General features: G+C 37.2%; 2 protein-coding genes across 5 annotated transcripts; one reads left to right on the top strand and one right to left on the bottom strand.

The window, feature by feature from the left end:
- Nucleotides 1–115: 115 nt before the first annotated feature.
- Nucleotides 116–15,177, top strand: klhl6 (kelch-like family member 6). 4 transcript variants are annotated; one of them, XM_067363863.1, is made up of 8 exons: nt 116–733; nt 2,354–2,519; nt 3,179–3,643; nt 6,188–6,425; nt 6,524–6,726; nt 10,828–10,938; nt 14,194–14,407; nt 14,510–15,177. In XM_067363863.1, the coding sequence occupies exons 1-8, from the start codon at nt 459–461 to the stop codon at nt 14,809–14,811; spliced, it is 1,974 nt and encodes a 657-aa protein (XP_067219964.1). In that variant the 5' UTR covers nt 116–458; the 3' UTR covers nt 14,812–15,177. The 4 variants fall into 4 exon arrangements, with proteins under 4 accessions (XP_067219964.1, XP_067219965.1, XP_067219966.1 ...); XM_067363864.1 differs by having other exon boundaries at nt 3,179–3,628; nt 14,510–15,175; XM_067363865.1 differs by lacking the exon at nt 10,828–10,938 and having other exon boundaries at nt 14,510–15,174.
- On the bottom strand, nt 8,288–10,767 carry LOC137003023 (uncharacterized). Its single transcript, XM_067363031.1, has 3 exons — nt 8,917–10,767; nt 8,574–8,826; nt 8,288–8,469 (listed from the first exon to the last, which is right to left on the bottom strand). Exons 1-3 carry the CDS (start codon nt 10,291–10,293, stop codon nt 8,288–8,290), a joined length of 1,812 nt encoding a protein of 603 aa, XP_067219132.1. The 5' UTR covers nt 10,294–10,767.
- Nucleotides 15,178–17,697: the final 2,520 nt, after the last annotated feature.

Genomic DNA, 17,697 nt, shown 5'->3' on the forward strand with positions numbered 1-17,697 from the left:
GCATCATTCTGTTATGACTCCTTAAAGAGATGGTTGTGGTACTGACTCAATTTAACTAATATTTGTGTTGGTATTATTGCCATGAATCCTGTTTGGACAGACTGTAGTGTTATTGTATTGACTGTACTAGAATATAATATCCTTTTCTAAGAAGGTATAATTAAGAGATTTAGGTTTTTAATGAGATCTGAGAATGTTAAATTATATATTTGCCCTTGATTTCACTTAAACAGTTATTTTAAATGCACAAGTTTTAGAAAACATAATCAGCCTTCACAATCGTGAAGTTGCAGAGCTGAATTTGAAGTTTTCAGCACTTCCTCTTTGTAGGCCGTTTTAAAAACAGGAAGCTTGCGTGTTAGGAAAGAACAATTGTTTCGCCGATGTCTAGTAATCACATGGTGTTAAACTTTATTCAGCGTCGAATTTTGTAAGTTCTGCATCTGGGTCTCCAGATCATGGCTGACACTCTGGAGAATAACTCCGAATGCCCTTCATCATCTGCCGCGAAAGAGGCTCCAGCAGGGGGTCTGAGCATGCTGGAGAGCTCGATGCAAGAGAACCGGGAAGATGGACAGGTTATGTTTGAAGACTCTGTGTTTGCTGGTTATCTGCAGGAAGGACTGCACAGTCTTCGGCTGGAGGACAGTTTAACAGACGTCAGTCTCCATGTTCAGGGCCAGAGCTTCCAGTGCCATCGCGTGGTTCTTGCTGCAGCCAGTCATTACTTCAGGTTAGCCAGTAGTACATTCAGATCACTTGATGTGATGTACAGAGAAATAGAGAATCTGTGCTTAAACTTCAAGTATAGATTATTAGATTTGGTTACACTTTATTTTAAAGTGATGTAGTTACATTGTACTTATTCCAGTAAGTAATGAGTATTACTTAAAGGGATAGTCACCCAAAAATGAAAATCCCGTTACTCACCCTCAAGCTGTTCTAAATCTGTATACATTTCTTTGTTCTGTTGAACACAAAGCAAGATATTTGGAAGAATGACAGTAACCAAACAGATCTCGCCCCCCATTTACTACTACCACAGAGTAGGAAAAATAAATGGTAGTCAATGGGGAGCAAGACATTTTTCCAAATATCTTCTCCAAATTCATACAGGTTTGGAACAACTTGAGGTTGAGTAAATGACAGAATTTTCATTTTTGAGTGACCTTTTCTTTAACTACATGTACTTGCTATAGGGTTAGGGTTTGATTTAGAGCATAATTTACTGTTATTAGTACTATAATAAGTACATGTAGTAGCTGTAACTATGCCACCTTAAAATAAAGTGTTAACTTAACCCTTATAGGGTCTTCGGGGTCTTTTTGACCCGCAAATGATGTTTGCTATTATTTAAAAAAAAAATTCTCTTTGTCAAAATGGCATGAGACTTTGTATGGTGGCTAACACTTTCAAGATCAAAAAAAAAAAAAAAAATGTTAATGTAAAAAAAAAAGTCACTAAGGGTCTTTGGGGTCAAAAGGATGTAATTTCAAAATGTAATTTTGTAGCAAAATAATTTTTAATTAATTTTACTCTGTTTATTAATGTTTTCTCTCAACAATTGTGCAGTTTTTGGAGGATTTAAGATATATTTTAAATTTATATAAATAAATTTAAAAAAATGCTAAACTTTGACAAAGAGTAATTTTTGTTGTTATAATTGTGATTTCATAATATTTAGATATGAATTGAACAGAAAAAACTTGTGAAAAGACAAGACTTTTTGGTAAAAAGTGATAATTTTTTTACTTTTAAAACTACATTTTTTCAAAAGATGGGCAAGAATCTTACACTAAACCATGTCAGATTATCCATATTATCCCCATGAATGCAAGTCAGAAATGTGGGTTGTTTATAAAGTGAATTATTAATAAAAAGCTGTTTTTGTATAAAAACCTATTTTAAAAAAATATATATTTATATATATATACATTTAAAAGAAATCACAAATCCTCCAAAAACTGCACAAATGTGGAGTAAAAATATTAAAAAACTAAGTAAAATTACATTTGTTTAAAAAAATAATATTATTTGTTATAAAATTACATTTTGTTGCCTGGGGACTCTGGAGACCCCAAACGAAGACCGCACAAGGGTTAAATTAGTCTAAATAAGTTGAATATTTGGTAACACTTGATTTTATTTTCATTGTTACATATGTTACATGTAGTTACTTTAGTAATAACTATAAATTATGCATAACTAACCCTAATCAAACCCAAACCCTACAGTAAGTACATGTAGTTACTTTATATTACTCATTAATTAAATGTATAATTACAGTGTAACAAAGACACCTTAAAATAAAGTGCAACTGAATTTTTATACTGTTTGTTTTTATATTTTACAGAGCAATGTTTTGTAATGACTTGAGAGAAAAACATGAAGAAAATGTAAACCTTAAAGGCCTCGACGCTGACACCATGAGAATCCTGTTAGAATACACTTACACCAGCAAAATCACCATAACTAAAGACAATGTTCAGAGAATGCTTGAGGCGGCCAGCCTTTTTCAGGTTTGTACTAACAAACATATTTCCCATATGAACACTAACAGGGCTTCTATATGGTTCTATACTAGCCTATATGTAACAGTTTTATGTTTCGTGTGTTTGAGCTGGGTGTACATGACACTTATTTTACTTCCCCAGTGCAACATTTGTGGTATTCTGTTGGGTTTTTGTTGTTGTTGTTGTTGGAGGAGAAGACATCAAAACCGTCAAAAGTACCAAGCATAACAGGGAAGTGAAAATGAGGATATTTTCCATTGCACTCAGTCACATCTGGGTTCAGGTAGCTGGGTGGAGTCATGTGTTTGCTAAATATAGTTGATGTAACTTATAAAATATTTGCATAAACATAAGTATAATTAAATTTCTGCCAAGTCCACATTTGTTATCAGGCCACTAAAAAAAAAAAAAAGCATAAAATTAATGTAAAAAGTAAAGTTTTCTTTATGTAGCACCTTTTAAAACAATGTTTACAGAAGATATATATTGTATAAGTGCAATTTTTAATGGTTAATTTTAATGGTTAATTTTTGACCAAAATACAGTAAAAACAGTAATATTGTAATACTCCAGTCTTCAGTGTCACATGATCCTTCAGAAATCATTCTAATATGTTGATTTGGTGCTCAAGAATCATTTCTTATTCTCTTATTTCTTCATATCAGTTTCCACGTATAGTGGACGCCTGTGCCAGTTACTTAGCCGAGGCCCTATACCCGGAAAACTGTGTGGGCATCCTTCATCTAGCTGACGTCCACTCGTTGGAGTCTTTGAAAGCCCAAGTCCGCACCTACATTATCCAAAACTTCTCTCAAGTAGTGGAGCATGATGAGATCCTGGAGCTTCCTGCAGATGTGTTGGTCAGTCTGCTTCAGCATGATGAGTTGGGGGTAACAGAAGAGGAACAGGTGTTTGACGTGGTTATCCGTTGGGTCAGGGCTCAAGAGGGTGAAAGGCTGGCTCTGCTGCCACGTGTTCTCACACACGTGCGACTGCCCTTGTTGGACCCGTGGTACTTTGTAGAAAGGGTGGAAGGAGACCCGCTGATCCGCCAGTGCGCCGAGGTGTTCCCGCTGCTGCAGGAGGCCCGGGTTTATCACCTCTCGGGGAAAGAGGTCAGTTTTACAAAGGTGACCTTTCTTCTGAATGCTGAAGTGATCACAAGATCCTTCAAATAGGAAGTTCATTCAAGTAGGAAGTGAAATCCTAGATTTGGAATTATAACAGTGAGTCACAATGACATGGCAAGGTTTTGTAGGAAGTGTATTTCATAAGTGGGTTTTGTCCTTGAAGATGAGGAATATTAGGGCAGGGTATCGACACAAACTTCCCCATTTGATATGGTTACTAAGCTCTTGATTTGATTCTGATTCTTCAATCAGTTTGGGTATATTTATGCCATACTTTGGTTACATACGAAATATTTTTTTTGTCAGCAAATGCTGTAAATTATACAGGGAACCTTCTAACTTTGATGTTCAACTATATTTATTTAACTGATATAATAATCAACACAACCAAAAGACAGCTCAGTATGAAGGAGGATATGTTTTTCTCCCATTGTTTTGGTCATTTTAGACCGAAACCCCACGTAAAATATGACTTATTTTGCCGTGGATCTGTAGATTCAGCCACAGTGGCGTTGATTCAATAATGAAGGTACACTCAAAAACAAAAAAAGTACGATTTACGAATTTCGATTGTATAGTAAAATTCTATCAAATTGAATAATCCTTACATATTATTCATATTATGGTCATATTTTTAGTTTATGTGATTCGTATTCAGAAATTTAAACTTTTTATTTTTTAATTAATGAATACGAATCACATAAACTGAAACAGTTAATTCCCTTGTTCCATTCAAATTTATTCAAAATGTTTTATTAAAGGGTTAGTTCACCCAAAAATGAAAATTCTGTCATTAATTACTCACTCTCATGTCGTTCCACACCTATAAGACCTTCGTTCATCTTCAGAACACAAATTAAGATATTTTAGTTGAAATCCGATGGCTCAGTGAGGCCTGCATAGCCAGCAATGACATTTCCTCTCTCAAGATCAATTAATGTACTAAAAATATATTTAAATCAGTTCATGTGAGTACAGTGGTTCAATATTATTATTATAAAGTGACGAGAATATTTTTGGTGTGCCAAAAAAAAACTAAATAACGGCTTATATAGTGATGGCCGATTTCAAAACACTGCTTCAGGAAGATTCAGAGCATAATGAATCAGTGTGTCGAATCATGATTCGGATCGTGTGTCAAACTGCCAACGGCTGAAATCACGTGACTTTGGCGCTCCGAACAGCTGATTCGACACGCTGATTCATCTGTGTTCCGATGCTTCCTGAAGCAGTGTTTTGAAATCGGCCATCACTATATAAGTTGTTATTTTGTTTTTTTTGCCGCTCCAAAAATATTCTCGTCACTTTATAATATTAATACTGAACCACTGTACTCACATGAATTGATTTAAAAATGTTTTTAGTGAGTGTGCATGTCGCGGATGTCCTAATTGCCAAAAAACAACCACGGCGACGTAAAAGTGCATTACCAACGCTGACAGATGAAAGGATTCAATGGAATCAGTTCAGTGGAATCAATTCAATGGAATCAATTCAATGGAAAGGATTCCAGAAGAGAAGACAATGCTGAATAAAGTCGTAGTTTTTGTTATTTTTGGACCAAAATGTATTTTCGATGCTTCAAAACTTCTAACTAACCCACTGATGTCACATGGACTACTTTGATGATGTTTTTATTACCTTTCTGGACATGGACAGTCTACCGTACAAACATTTTCAATGGAGGGACAGAAAGCTCTCGGACTAAATCTTAAATATCTTAAACTGTGATCAGAAGATTAACGAAGGTCTTACGGGTTTGAAACGACATGAGGGCGAGTAATTAATGACAGAATTTTCAGTTTTGGGTAAACTAACCCTTTAATACACCGAAAAAAAATTGTTTGTCGTGATAATCTTTAAACAAAATCTGAAAATTTGCTTCCGCTCTGGAATGGCTTTCCTTCTCTGATGACGTCAGTTTGTTGGTATCATGACATATCGGGTCCTTCTAGAAATCGGATCTCTGCAAACTATCAATTAAAGGATTAGTTCACTTTCAAATAAAATTTTCCTGATAATTTATTCACCCCCATGTCATCCAAGATGTTCATGTCTTTCTTTCTTCAGTTGCAAAGAAATTAAGGTTTTTGAGGAAAACATTCCAGGATTATTCTCCTTATAGTGGACTAAGTGGAGCCCAAACGGTCAAAATTACAGTTTCAGTGCAGCTTCAAAGAGCTTTAAATGATACCAGACGAGAAATAAGGGTCTTATCTAGAGAAACCATCACTCATTTTCGAAAAAATACAACTGTATATGCTTTATATAAACAAATGATCACCTTGCACGTGCCTCCACCAAAACCACACTTTCGTATTTTTCAAAAAGCTTACGCTGTATGTCGTACGCCTTCCCTATTCAACTTACAGAAAAAAACAGAACTGGTACCGTGTTCGTTCCGTAAGTAGAATAGGGAAGGCGTAGTTCATACAACGTAAGCTTTTTGAAGAATACAGAAGTGTGGTTTTGGCGGAAACACGTGCAAGGCGATCATTTGGCGGAAGCAGGAGACATCCTGTGTTAAATCCTCTTGGTTTATAGGTGATCTCAGAGCGCACCAAACCAAGAGTGCGGGAGTTCCAGTCTGAGGTGTTTATGATCATCGGAGGATGCACAAAGGAAGAGAAGTTTGTATCTGAAGTGACCTGTCTGGACCCACTACGCAGGAGCCGCTTAGAGGTCGCAAAACTACCAAACACGGAGATGGAGTCTGAGAATGAAAATAAGAAGTGGGTGGAGTTTGCGTGTGTCACTTTCAGAAATGAAGTCTACATATCGGGTGAGCATCGGTTTAGGCTACTAAGAAGGTGATAAAGTAGCATGGAAGCTGATGTGCAAGAAATTTACAAAACACTAATTATTGTAAACTTAAAACAGGTGGCAAGGAAACACTGCATGATGTGTGGAAGTATAATGCATCGCTGAACAAATGGATCCAGATAGAGTTCCTCGGCACAGGACGCTGGAGACACAAGATGGCGGTTGTTGGAGGAAAGGTGTATGTTTTGGGTGGCTTTGATGGAACTCAGAGGTTGAGCAGTGTTGAAACCTATGATCCATTTCATAACTGCTGGACAGAGGTGAGTTCTGAAGACACAACGGTCAATATTTAGGGAGGGCAATTCTGTAACTGGGCAATTCCAGCGTTATGGATGTGACATTTGAACTCATAATGACAGATAAAATGTCTCTGTAAAAATAAATTTCTTACAATATATAAATTGTCAATGCATATTCTCAGAGCACCCAATCTGGGAAATTTGTAGACAAAATATGTTTTTCTAAAATAATTTTAAACACCCCCAAAAAAGGCAAATAGGCACATGTTATGGATGTGACAGAAAATGACAGAATTTGCAGTATACTGTGCAACTTTCTTAAAAGTCTGTGAACTTTTAAGTTGAATGTATAAATATTGATATTCACATGATAAAGGGGTCTTAGCTGAGCACAAAAATATCAATGTTTAAAATATAACATTTTTTATGAAGTGTATAATGAGGAAAAACCAACGTTATGGATGTGACAAAATTCTGTTATGGATGTGACACATCTGAAATACACATAAAACATGTTTGAGAAATCAACAATCAAACCATCATGGCTCTTTTGTTGACCCATAAAATGTCTCTGAATGGCAGTTTTAACATTAAGAAAACAGTCTGAAATTATTCTGAAGATTTTTAAAATGGCATTACAAGTTTATTTTTTTTAGATTGGATCCTATATCATAATAGCCTGACTACGTCAGACTTCCTACTTCCGCTCAATTTCATTTCACTTCTGTACTCAGTCTGATACAGTGTCAGAGCTTTCTGTTTGCCACCGGTCTGGAAACAGCCGGGCCAATCAACGAACAGAGGGCGGGCTGAGAGCCGTGACGTAGATGCTAAGCGCCGAGTTTTACATTGTAGGTTAGAGAAATCGAAAACCGAAACGACCGCGGAAATGGGAAACGAGACACGGGATGCAAACTTCGGGATGCATTAACTTCGCATAATCTGCAAAAGTCGTTTACAGCCATGTTCACTCCGGTATTTCGCTCGCATCATCATGTGTTTACAACAGGTTTACAGTGGAAGTTCAATCATAGATTTGAGTTCGATGCATGATGTCTGTGCTTCGATGCGGCTGTACAGGCGTCATAACTAAACGTATCTGATTGGCTTACGGGTAACCAATGATTTTAAACTTCAGACAAGCGCCCCCTAGCCAGAGAGAAAACACTTCTCTATTATGCCATTCCAGACATTACCAGGCTAATATCATAATACGATATGTAAAATAATTGATAATGAGAGAAAAGAGGAAAGAGGAAAGGTGAAGGAACTTATTTATTTCATTCATTCATGCTTAACACTTTCATCTTTCATATAATTCATGAATTTTCTTCTTAATTATTTTTTTTTCTTTCACTCTGCCAGTACTGCCTCTTTGAAATGATAACGGCCTCTGTTGTCAAGGAAAGGACTGAGGCGCTGGATTATTTGTCCTTTTTCCACCCATGACTTGTCTTCCTTTGTAGGGAGGATGTAAACGAATCCCATTTCATCATTTCTCCTGAGAAACTGAATTTCTAACCCATCAGAATCCAAATCGGTAACAAGGCCGACAAATTCCCTGCTAGACTTTTTGCCTTTGTTAGCAGATCTGCAGACAATCGCCTGTTTTTATATTGACCAGTGGCTCAGTTGGATGGGCTTGGGGCTCATCCTCATTTGAATGATGAAATTTGTGTGTTGCTGCCTCTAATGAGGACGAATACTGACTATGTTTGATGAGGCCCCAAGAGATGGGCTCGATGTGGTGCACACTCTGGGTTCCTAAGAAAGAGTGTGAATAGGTCATAATACTACAGATATCACTTTAATAACTTTATCATTTACACGCATTCATTAGTGAGCACAAATTGCTATCCAATAGTTACCTATGAGAGGTTTTACATCCGTCCACAGACGCTCTAGCTGGTGTTCATGTGTGAACGTCTGTATGTCCCTTTCCATAACAAGTTTAATATTAATGTTCGGGCAGTAATGCGCAGCTGTTTTTGCGAAGGACTGTGCATTGTTCACAATAACCTTGCGGCTTAGCACAGCTGAACTAACGGACCTTTTCACTGTCCCACCTACTCCATCAACAGCTCCCTTTCCATGACTTGTGGCGAAGAAGTGCCATTCCACCTAAACAGTCAAATGATTGTCATTGAAGAACACCATATGTAAGCTTGTAACACATATGTCCATTATGATACAAAACATTTGAATAAATACCTTAAGGCTTGGAAAGATCTCCCCAAAGATTGTGGACATGAATGACCAAATAAATTTGTTTTTAAAGTGAGATGCTGCTCCATCACTGAAGATGTGCAATTTTTCCATTCTTGGATTTTTTTTCTTCAGGTCTTCCACCACCTTGGACAGAAATGTTACAGCTGCCTTCTTTTCATGCTCCAGTGAATCACTGACAATTGCATAGGATTGCACATCTGCTTTGCCCCATGCAACAGCAGTGAAAAGTGTGACTTGTCTGCTGGTCCAGTGGGCTGCCTGGATTTCATCTTGATATGCAGTAGTGTAATTTTCTGCAAAATCAATCTGTAACACCGCTGAAGTCTCACTTGTGTCTTTCATCTTCTGTTGGAAAACTGCACTTTGATTTCTTTTTATGAAGCAGTGTTTAAGAAATTTTGTGGCTGATGCCAACAGCAATGCAAATACATCCCTCAATTCTCCTCTCTTCATTATCTTTACCTGAAACCCTCCTTCAGATTCCCATGAATGCCACATTGTTTGGATGTTCTTATCTTCATCTGGGATGTTGCTAATGATGTTCTGAAGGAGAATTGCATTACAGCAAGTTTTACATCCATTCAACATACACTCCGGAGAGTCAGGACTGCAGACCAGAGCTCTGATAAATGCTGATACGCTTTGGAAGGCATGTCGTGGTATGTGTTTATGAACACTCTCAAGCAGCATTTGTGTGTTCTCATGGTATTTACAAAGGCAAACATTATGAGGTGTTTCTGCTTTTGTGAAGACCTCTCTTGGCCGCAGTGCTGCAAATTTTGATTTTCCTATTTTAATCTCTGGGTACTCATCCTGAAAGACTCTATATGCCTCTAAAACAGACATAGATAAGTGCCTCTTTTGACATGTCTTCTTAACTCCATCTTCTCTTATGGTGACAGAATCTTTTCTGCCAGGTGCCTGTCGTGAGATGTCATCCCGCACATAAAACTGCTTGACCTTTTCTTCAGTGTGGTCTGTTGTACCTGATAGGTCTACTTGTTTAATTTCACTGTGCTCAATGAATCCAACTGCGTCAACAATCTTTTTAATCACTGCTTTTTTTTTGTTTGGACTTTGAGGAAGAGCAGTAAGAACTCGTTTGACCGCCCTTCCAAGAGACTGCTTACACTTGTATGCTGGGACAGGAGCCAGTTGAACATCTAAACTTTGATGTTTAAGACGGAGTCTCCTTTTCCTCTGTCTCTCTTTTGCAAGAGTGCGGACTCTTTCTTTCTCCTCATTAGTTTGCTGTATTTTTTTTTCTGGCTCTTTCCTCTCTCTTTCTTTTCCTCTCCTTTTCTTTGTAGTTTTCATCATTTTTGTGCCTTTCCCTGAAAGCTTTCTGACGTTCAGCATTGGACATACCTTTTACCTAAATTCAAACATGTAGCAGCCTATAGTATTACTAGTATTAGGTTAATTGAATAGGCATTTATAAATTTTGTCATATATAGAGGTCGTTATTGTCATATGTTGATAGAGATGCACCAATTGCAATTTTCTTGTCCAATTCCGACTTCCGATTTTTTTGCCAATTCCGATTTTCAAAAGTTTTTCAGGTTAACTGGGTTTTTATTCAGGTAAGAAATAGAAATTAAAGTTCAGTGTTATTGTACATGGGTTACCTTAATTTCTGTAGTCTTTATTGTAAATATTAATACAGATAAATTCTTACCATTAAAGTTATAAAACGTATTCAGTCAAGAGCAGAAAGTGATTTTCTTTGTCTTTTTTTTTTTTTTTTTTGATTAACTTAGACAGCAGCAGGGATATTGGACTGCTGTCCCTTTAAGAGTTTATGAACGGTGTTCAACGGACTCAATACTGTTAAATACAACATGGGTTCACTTTCTTAGTTATTTAACGATTCAAAACTGTGTTTATACCAAGATTGCCTGTGCTGCTGGTAACAAAACGGATCGGCTCAGAATCCCTGGCCGATCGATCGGTGCATCTCTAAAACCCATCCTATCTGAGGTGATGAAAGAGCTGGGGTATCAGGTCAGGTTACTTGATATGATACATTATAATAACTAGATATCTATTTAACTTAATTGTGTGCTGTTTTAGTGACATCTTACCATTTTTATCTGTCTGTCGATAACGCTATCTTCGAGCTGTCAAAACCTGAGATTGAATGACAGGCAGCGCGAGCGAATTAGAGGGCGCCTGTTTCGCGCCTAAACCAATCAGGTTCCTCGTGCACTTTCAGGACGCCTCTCTACAGTGAAGTGAATAGGCTACTATAAACACAGACGTAACATTACAGCAAGGACGATAACAGAATACAGATTTTCTTTCTTACAGCATTGCTTGCTAAAATACATTAACAAATATTAAAGTTTATCAAATAGCAGTTTAAAATCACAGATTTCTCCCACAGTCAGGTGAACCGATTGACACTATTGTCACTTTCAATCATGTCTAAATGATCGCACGATTTTCGGCTAGTTTATGCAGTTTAAAGCAAAGCCTTGAGTAAAAATGATCACATTTTATTTCAAGTCAAAATTATTGCAATATTATTATATTTTGTCAGTTTGACCGCGAGATTATCATCAGTTGCCTGTTCAATTAACCAATAGGTAAAAACGTAACATCCCGAGGGAAGTGTCCTATGAGACACAATGCTCTTCTGTACTTTTTACTTTATCATATAGGCCGACGTTCTGATGTTGATATTTCGTTCTGTAACTGGAAAAGAGCAAAGATTATTTCATGTGCGCCTGATCCGCTTGATCTGCCGCTTATTCACGAGTGATATCTATAGGTATTGTTTGAATTTTGTTATAAAATCGAATGAACTAAAAAGTTGAGACATTTTTTCATATTAAAACTAATGAAGCACAAAGATGATTGCTATTATTGGATATGTTCTGATACGGTAAGCCTGAAACAGATCACAGCAATATAAAGAAGAAAACTCATAGGATTTAATATGAAGCGTCCGTAACGGTCACGTCCGTAACGCTTATTATGGTTGTTCAAAACAACGTAGTAAAATGAATTGTTGATCCTAATAAGCATAAACATAATTTAGCTTTGCATATGAAGTTTCAAGTTATTTGCATTTATAATTGTTATATGACACAAACTTAATCTTTAAAACGTTATGGACGTGACAGAGCACTGAAGCGTCATGACCTCTTTATTCCAGCCCTTATAAATTACACAGGCAGTGCTGTTATGACGAAATGAGTGTATTTATATCTCAGGCATGCCTCCATCTTTCTACACAATGCTTACTGTTAAAATAAAGTTTAAAAAAAGGGGGGTCTTTGATCCATTTTTTGAGAGCATGAAATATGGTTGGTTGAAAATGTTATCTAAGCATTGTTGCTTACCTCATATATTGTGGATAAACAAGGCAATTTTCTTAAAATGTCCAATAGAGCACATTAATACAGTATATTACAGACCTAAATTAACAACTTACATAGGGTTTTGTTCTTTTATTTTAAACTTTTTTTTTTCATGGCAAGGATGACCTTTGCGTGGAATTGCCCAACTACTACTTTTGCAGTCCCAGATGGTGGTTAAAGGATTAGTTCGCCCAAAAAATGAAAATTCTGTCATTAATTACTCACCCTCATGTCGTTCCACACCTGTAAGACCTTCGTTCATCTTCGGAAACACAAATTAAGATATTTTTGATAAAATCCGATGGCTTAGTGAGGCCTGCATTGCCAGCAAGATAATTAACACTTTCAATGCCCAGAAAGCTACTAAAGCTTAAAACAGTTCATGTGACTACAGTGGTTCAACCTCAATGTCATGAAGCAACGAGAATACTTTTTGTGTGCCAAAAAAACTAAATAATGACTTTATTCAACAATATCTAGTGATGGACGATTTCAAAGCACTGCTTCATGAAGCTTCGAAGCTTTACAAATCTGTTGTTTCGAATCAGTGGTTCGGAGCGTGTATCAAACTGCCAAAGTCATGTGAACTATTGAAATTTTGAAACACTTATGATGTAACAACCCACATAGAAGGTAACGTTCACTGCAAAAAATGCTGTTCTTACTTAGAGTTTTTGTCTTGTTTCTAGTCAAAATATCTTAAAATTCTGAAAAAAAGAAGCATTTGATGTAAAAATTATTTTCTTGTTTTTAGGAAAAAAAAGGGCCAGTGGGGTAAGCAAAATAATCTTATATCAACACCAGAAATAAAATATATAATCTTGTTTTCAGTTTGGATTAAGATTATTTTGCTTACCCCACTGGCAGATTATTTAGCTTGTTTTAAGGAAAAACTCACTTAATTTTGACTTATTTTTCCTAAAAACAAGAAAATAATTTTAACTTGTCAAGAAAATGCTTCTTGAGATATTTAAGATATTTTGAAATTCTACGTAAGAACAGCATTTTTTTTTCAGTGTTCTCGTGACCTTGCGCAACGTTCCCTAAAAGTTCTCTAAAGGTGACAAAAATTCCAAACATCTACAGAACATTCAGGACGTTCCTAAAACGTCCTCTTTTGGTAATGAAAGTGCTGCAGTTCAAGGTTCCTTATGACTTTAGGGGGACGTTCCATTTTGGTTATTTTATGGTCAAAAAAGTACGTTACAAAGAGGATATTTGGGACATTAACAGAACGTTCCCACATAGTCCTCTGTTGGTCATTTAATAACGTTCCCGATACGAGGAACGTTCTATTTTGGTAATTTTATGGTCGCGCGAGAACGTTACAAAGAGGACATTTGGGAAGTTAACAGAACGTCCTATAGTAATAATCCCCTAATCATTCCCAGAACGTCCTGAATGTTCCCTGAAGGTCCACCAAATAACGTTCCCCAAACCTTAAAAGATGTCCACATCGTGACCGTCTCTGAACGTTCTGGGAACGTTACTAGGCAACATCCTTAATACCAGTGGGGACGTTCTGAGAATGTTCTGGGAATGCAATAAAGCCGCTATTTTGTTATTTTTGGCGCACAAAAAGTATTCTCGTCGCTTCATAACATTAAGGTTGAACCACTGTAGTCACATGAACTGTTTTAAATAAGTCTTTAGTAGCTTTCTGGACATTTGAAAGTTTTAATTTTTTTTTCTGTCAATGGAGGCCTCATTAACCATCGGATTTTATCAAAAATATCTTAATTTGGGTTCCGAAGATGGTTTTACAGGTGTGGAACGACATGACAGAATTTTCATTTTGGGCTTAACTAATCCTTGAATCCACATGTTCAGGTACTTTCATTACAATTCACACAAGTTGAGTTTTTATTTTTATGAGTTTTTGTCCTCCTTCCAGGCAGCGCCGCTCATGCTGAGTGTAAGCTCCTTCTCTGCTGCCAGCTATGACAAATGCATCTATGTGATAGGTGGAGGCCCCAATGGCAAGCTAGCCACAAACAACATGCAGTGCTTTGATTCCACATCAAATAAATGGAGCTTAAAAAGCCCAATGCCGACTGAGGCCAAATGCACAAATGCAGTGACGTTTAAGGACGCCATATTTGTTGTTGGTTTGTACCTTTTTTGTTCTTGATGTTAGAGCTTGAATAATATCATAAACTACTCAGCTGCAATGCTCCGATGATTGAAATGTTACTTGCTCTGAAATAAAGGTGGAGCGATGAAGGCCTTGTACTCCTACAGTCCTCTTCAAGACTTCTGGACACTAGTGATCCAGCTGGGCTGTGAGAGGGCCAGCTGTGGCATTGCCGCTTGCAGTAACAAGCTCTTCATCACTGGTGGCCGAGATGACAAGAATGAAGTGATTGCAACCGTTCTTTGCTGGAACCCAGAGGCAAAAAAGTTGACTGAGGAGTGTGTGCTTCCACGTGGAGTATCTCACCATGGTAGTGTGACTCTCAGGAAGTCCTACACACACATACGCAGGATAACGCCTGGAACAGCCACCGGATGACAGATGCAGCCTCTTCAGAGACTACAATCTTACTCTCATTTGAGATGTGAAAAACATTTTCAGGACCCATTTGATCAGGTTTAAGCAGTGTAACTCTGTTGCATTGATACTGAAATTGTTCTCTTTTGACATTTGACTGCAGTTTTTACACATTTTGGCAATGCAAAGAAACGATTGCACTTTAAAAGTTAGACATTTACAGTACAGCTTTTATACATGGACATTTTATACACAGATATTTATTCAGTTGAAGTTAATAACTGTTGCATTTAGGTATCATGAACACAATATGCAATTGATTAACCTAATTGATTCAACAATAAAAGTTCATACATTTCATTATTGTTATTGATCTTGTTAATGATATACTTATGCATGTTTAATTTTTTTTTTTTTTTTTTTTTTTTTTTTAATAAAGTGTTCGTCACAATCAGGGCTTGACATTAACTTTTTTGCTCACCAGCCACTGTAGCTATTGGTTTTCCAAAGTTACTAGCCACTCAGCATTTTCACTGGCCACAATTTTGACATCAATACCATGGGGAACAAAACTGCCATATAGATATTTTCAATATTATCTCATAATTTGGCAGCAGGTATATTAGGCTGCTGTCACTTTAAGACTTTCTTTCTCAACTGTTTACGTTCACTTAAAACATAACTGACAGCGTTTACGTGAATACTCACCAAGATCGGCATTTTGACGTTATTTAATGTGTATTTGACTGTTTAAGCGCAGTAAGCAGTGAAAAATAACTTAGTTTAGCACTGAGAGGTGGTTTTATGTGTGCGCACTTTGAGTGTGAGCACAAAATCTGCGTGAAAGGAGTAAAATTATGCACAATAAACGCAATTTCACACTCAAGACCTGTAACACCAACAACATTCATTAAATGAAACCAGTAAAGGCTTTGTGTCAACTTGCTGTCTGAGAAGCGCAGCTGGTATCCGGTTTCTATTCTGTGGGAAATGAGTAGGCAGCATTTCAGAAATTTCAGTATTGATATGTATCAATACATTGCACTTGGTTTATTATTTCAGATGCCTTTTTTAAAGACTACAATTGAAAAATGCATATATTATATATAAAATTCAACCCGCTAAATTGGTTATTGGGGAAGACTGTTACGCCACTGCTGAAATCTACCCGCATTTGGCGGGTGTTATGCCGCGTTCCAGGCAACCCGTAACGCGTGTTTTTCCAACCTTCTACCCGTGAAAGTGCACTGGAACTGCAGTCAAAGCCGTGACTTCCCACCCGTGAACTCGTACTAGATCGATGTACTCCCAGTTACGGGTTCTGACGTCACATAGCCCGCGAAACAACAATGGCAGCCCCTACGGATGCGGTAAAATAAAAGGTATAACAGCTTCTCTTGCCTTGTGCGCCGTTTTCCTCCGCTGTTTCCCTCAAATAAGCAAGGAGTAAGCACCTTTGGCGATAGAAATAATAGCATAAGCCCCGTACGGTCCGCCATGTTGGTTTGTTTACACTTTTACCCAGGGCCGTGCACAGACCTTTTGAGGGGCATGTGCTGAAAACTGAAAAAGGGCACCCCCCCATATTATTTTACCTAGCTGATGACGGGGATCACTCAGTCGCTTTTTTGTCAAAACTCAAATGCAGTTACGCCGGATTTTTGATCAGCGAATATGTGCAAAATAAAAACGTTAAAACGATGGCATCACATTAGGTTACGTGCTACGTCATCATCAATAGGTTATGAGCGCTCAGTTTTTGGCCAAAATCTCAATTTATAAAAGATGTAATACTACTGTACTGTATGCATAGGCTATTTATGACTAACTTAGAAGGCAATTGCTAGCCCCCTCCCTCTCTCTCCGCCGCCGGTCTCAGGCTTCAAATGCATAAAATATGAAACTTTATAGACATACCAATGTTTCTTTCGTGAAGACAACGTTGTAGCCTACTTATTCAAACATTCAACAAGATATTTATTTACCGCTGCAAGACGTTCAGCTGCTGTGGAACTTCAGTTCGCGGCACTCAGGGGGCGGAGTTAAGAGGTTTGACTGACAGTTTGTGCGGATCCAAAATGATCTTGTCACAAGCTCTTTTTAATACTTTTATTAGGCTAAATATATTTGTAAATCAGACAGACAGACAGACAGACAGACAGACGTAAAGAGTGACCAATACCATTGATTTATTCTAGAAAATAAATAAATAAAATAAAACACCTCCCAAAAAAAGGGCACTTCGGAGTGTACGGACAAAAAGGGCATGTGCTCTGCACAGGTTGAGCCCTATCTGTGCACGTGCCTGCTTTTACCCATTTTGGCGTGACTTTCCTGGAACGCTACAAAGTCGTGAGTCGTGATTTGAAATCGTGACTTACGGGCTCAAAAACCTGCCTGGAACGCATCATTAATGTCAAGCCCAAAAATCTGTCGCTACTAAAGTTACATCACGACTTTAACGTCAAAGAGTTAATGCCATTACGAATTAACAATAGTACATTAATAAATTGACCTAGATTATAAATGTCTCACATAGTCATACCAAATGCAATAAAGGGTTATTTCACCCAAAAATGAAATTTCTGTCATTATTTACTCGCCCTCATGACGTTCCAACCCATTTCGCCTTCGTTTATCTTCAGAACAAATATATTTTTGATGAAAAAAGTTTTTTTTTTTTAATCCCCCATAAAAAGCAACATTACTGTAATTTATGCATCCCTTTAATATGATTTGAACCTTAATGTAGACCTACATTTTTTTCTGCTATGTGGTCATGATATGAAATGTCACTGGTTAATCAGGCACTGAAAACATGTACCAATACTTTTGTGAAATGACCCAAAAAGTGTTTGAGTTACTAATAAAAAAGAATTGCAGCAATGCAAACATTTCTCAGAATAT

This window comes from Chanodichthys erythropterus, chromosome 16, assembly GCF_024489055.1.
Source record: "Chanodichthys erythropterus isolate Z2021 chromosome 16, ASM2448905v1, whole genome shotgun sequence".
Taxonomy (NCBI): Eukaryota; Metazoa; Chordata; class Actinopteri; order Cypriniformes; family Xenocyprididae; genus Chanodichthys; species Chanodichthys erythropterus.

Coding starts and splice junctions, on each gene's coding strand:
- klhl6 (XM_067363863.1), top strand. CDS start 459: ATGGCTGACACTCTGGAGAATAACTCCGAATGCCCTTCATCATCTGCC. Junction 2,520..3,178: donor AGGCGGCCAGCCTTTTTCAG/GTTTGTACTAAC, acceptor TCTTCATATCAG/TTTCCACGTATAGTGGACGC. Junction 14,408..14,509: donor GGACGCCATATTTGTTGTTG/GTTTGTACCTTT, acceptor TCTGAAATAAAG/GTGGAGCGATGAAGGCCTTG.
- LOC137003023 (XM_067363031.1), bottom strand. CDS start 10,293: ATGCTGAACGTCAGAAAGCTTTCAGGGAAAGGCACAAAAATGATGAAA. Junction 8,827..8,916: donor AGATCTTTCCAAGCCTTAAG/GTATTTATTCAA, acceptor TTGACTGTTTAG/GTGGAATGGCACTTCTTCGC. Junction 8,470..8,573: donor GGATGTAAAACCTCTCATAG/GTAACTATTGGA, acceptor ACTCTTTCTTAG/GAACCCAGAGTGTGCACCAC.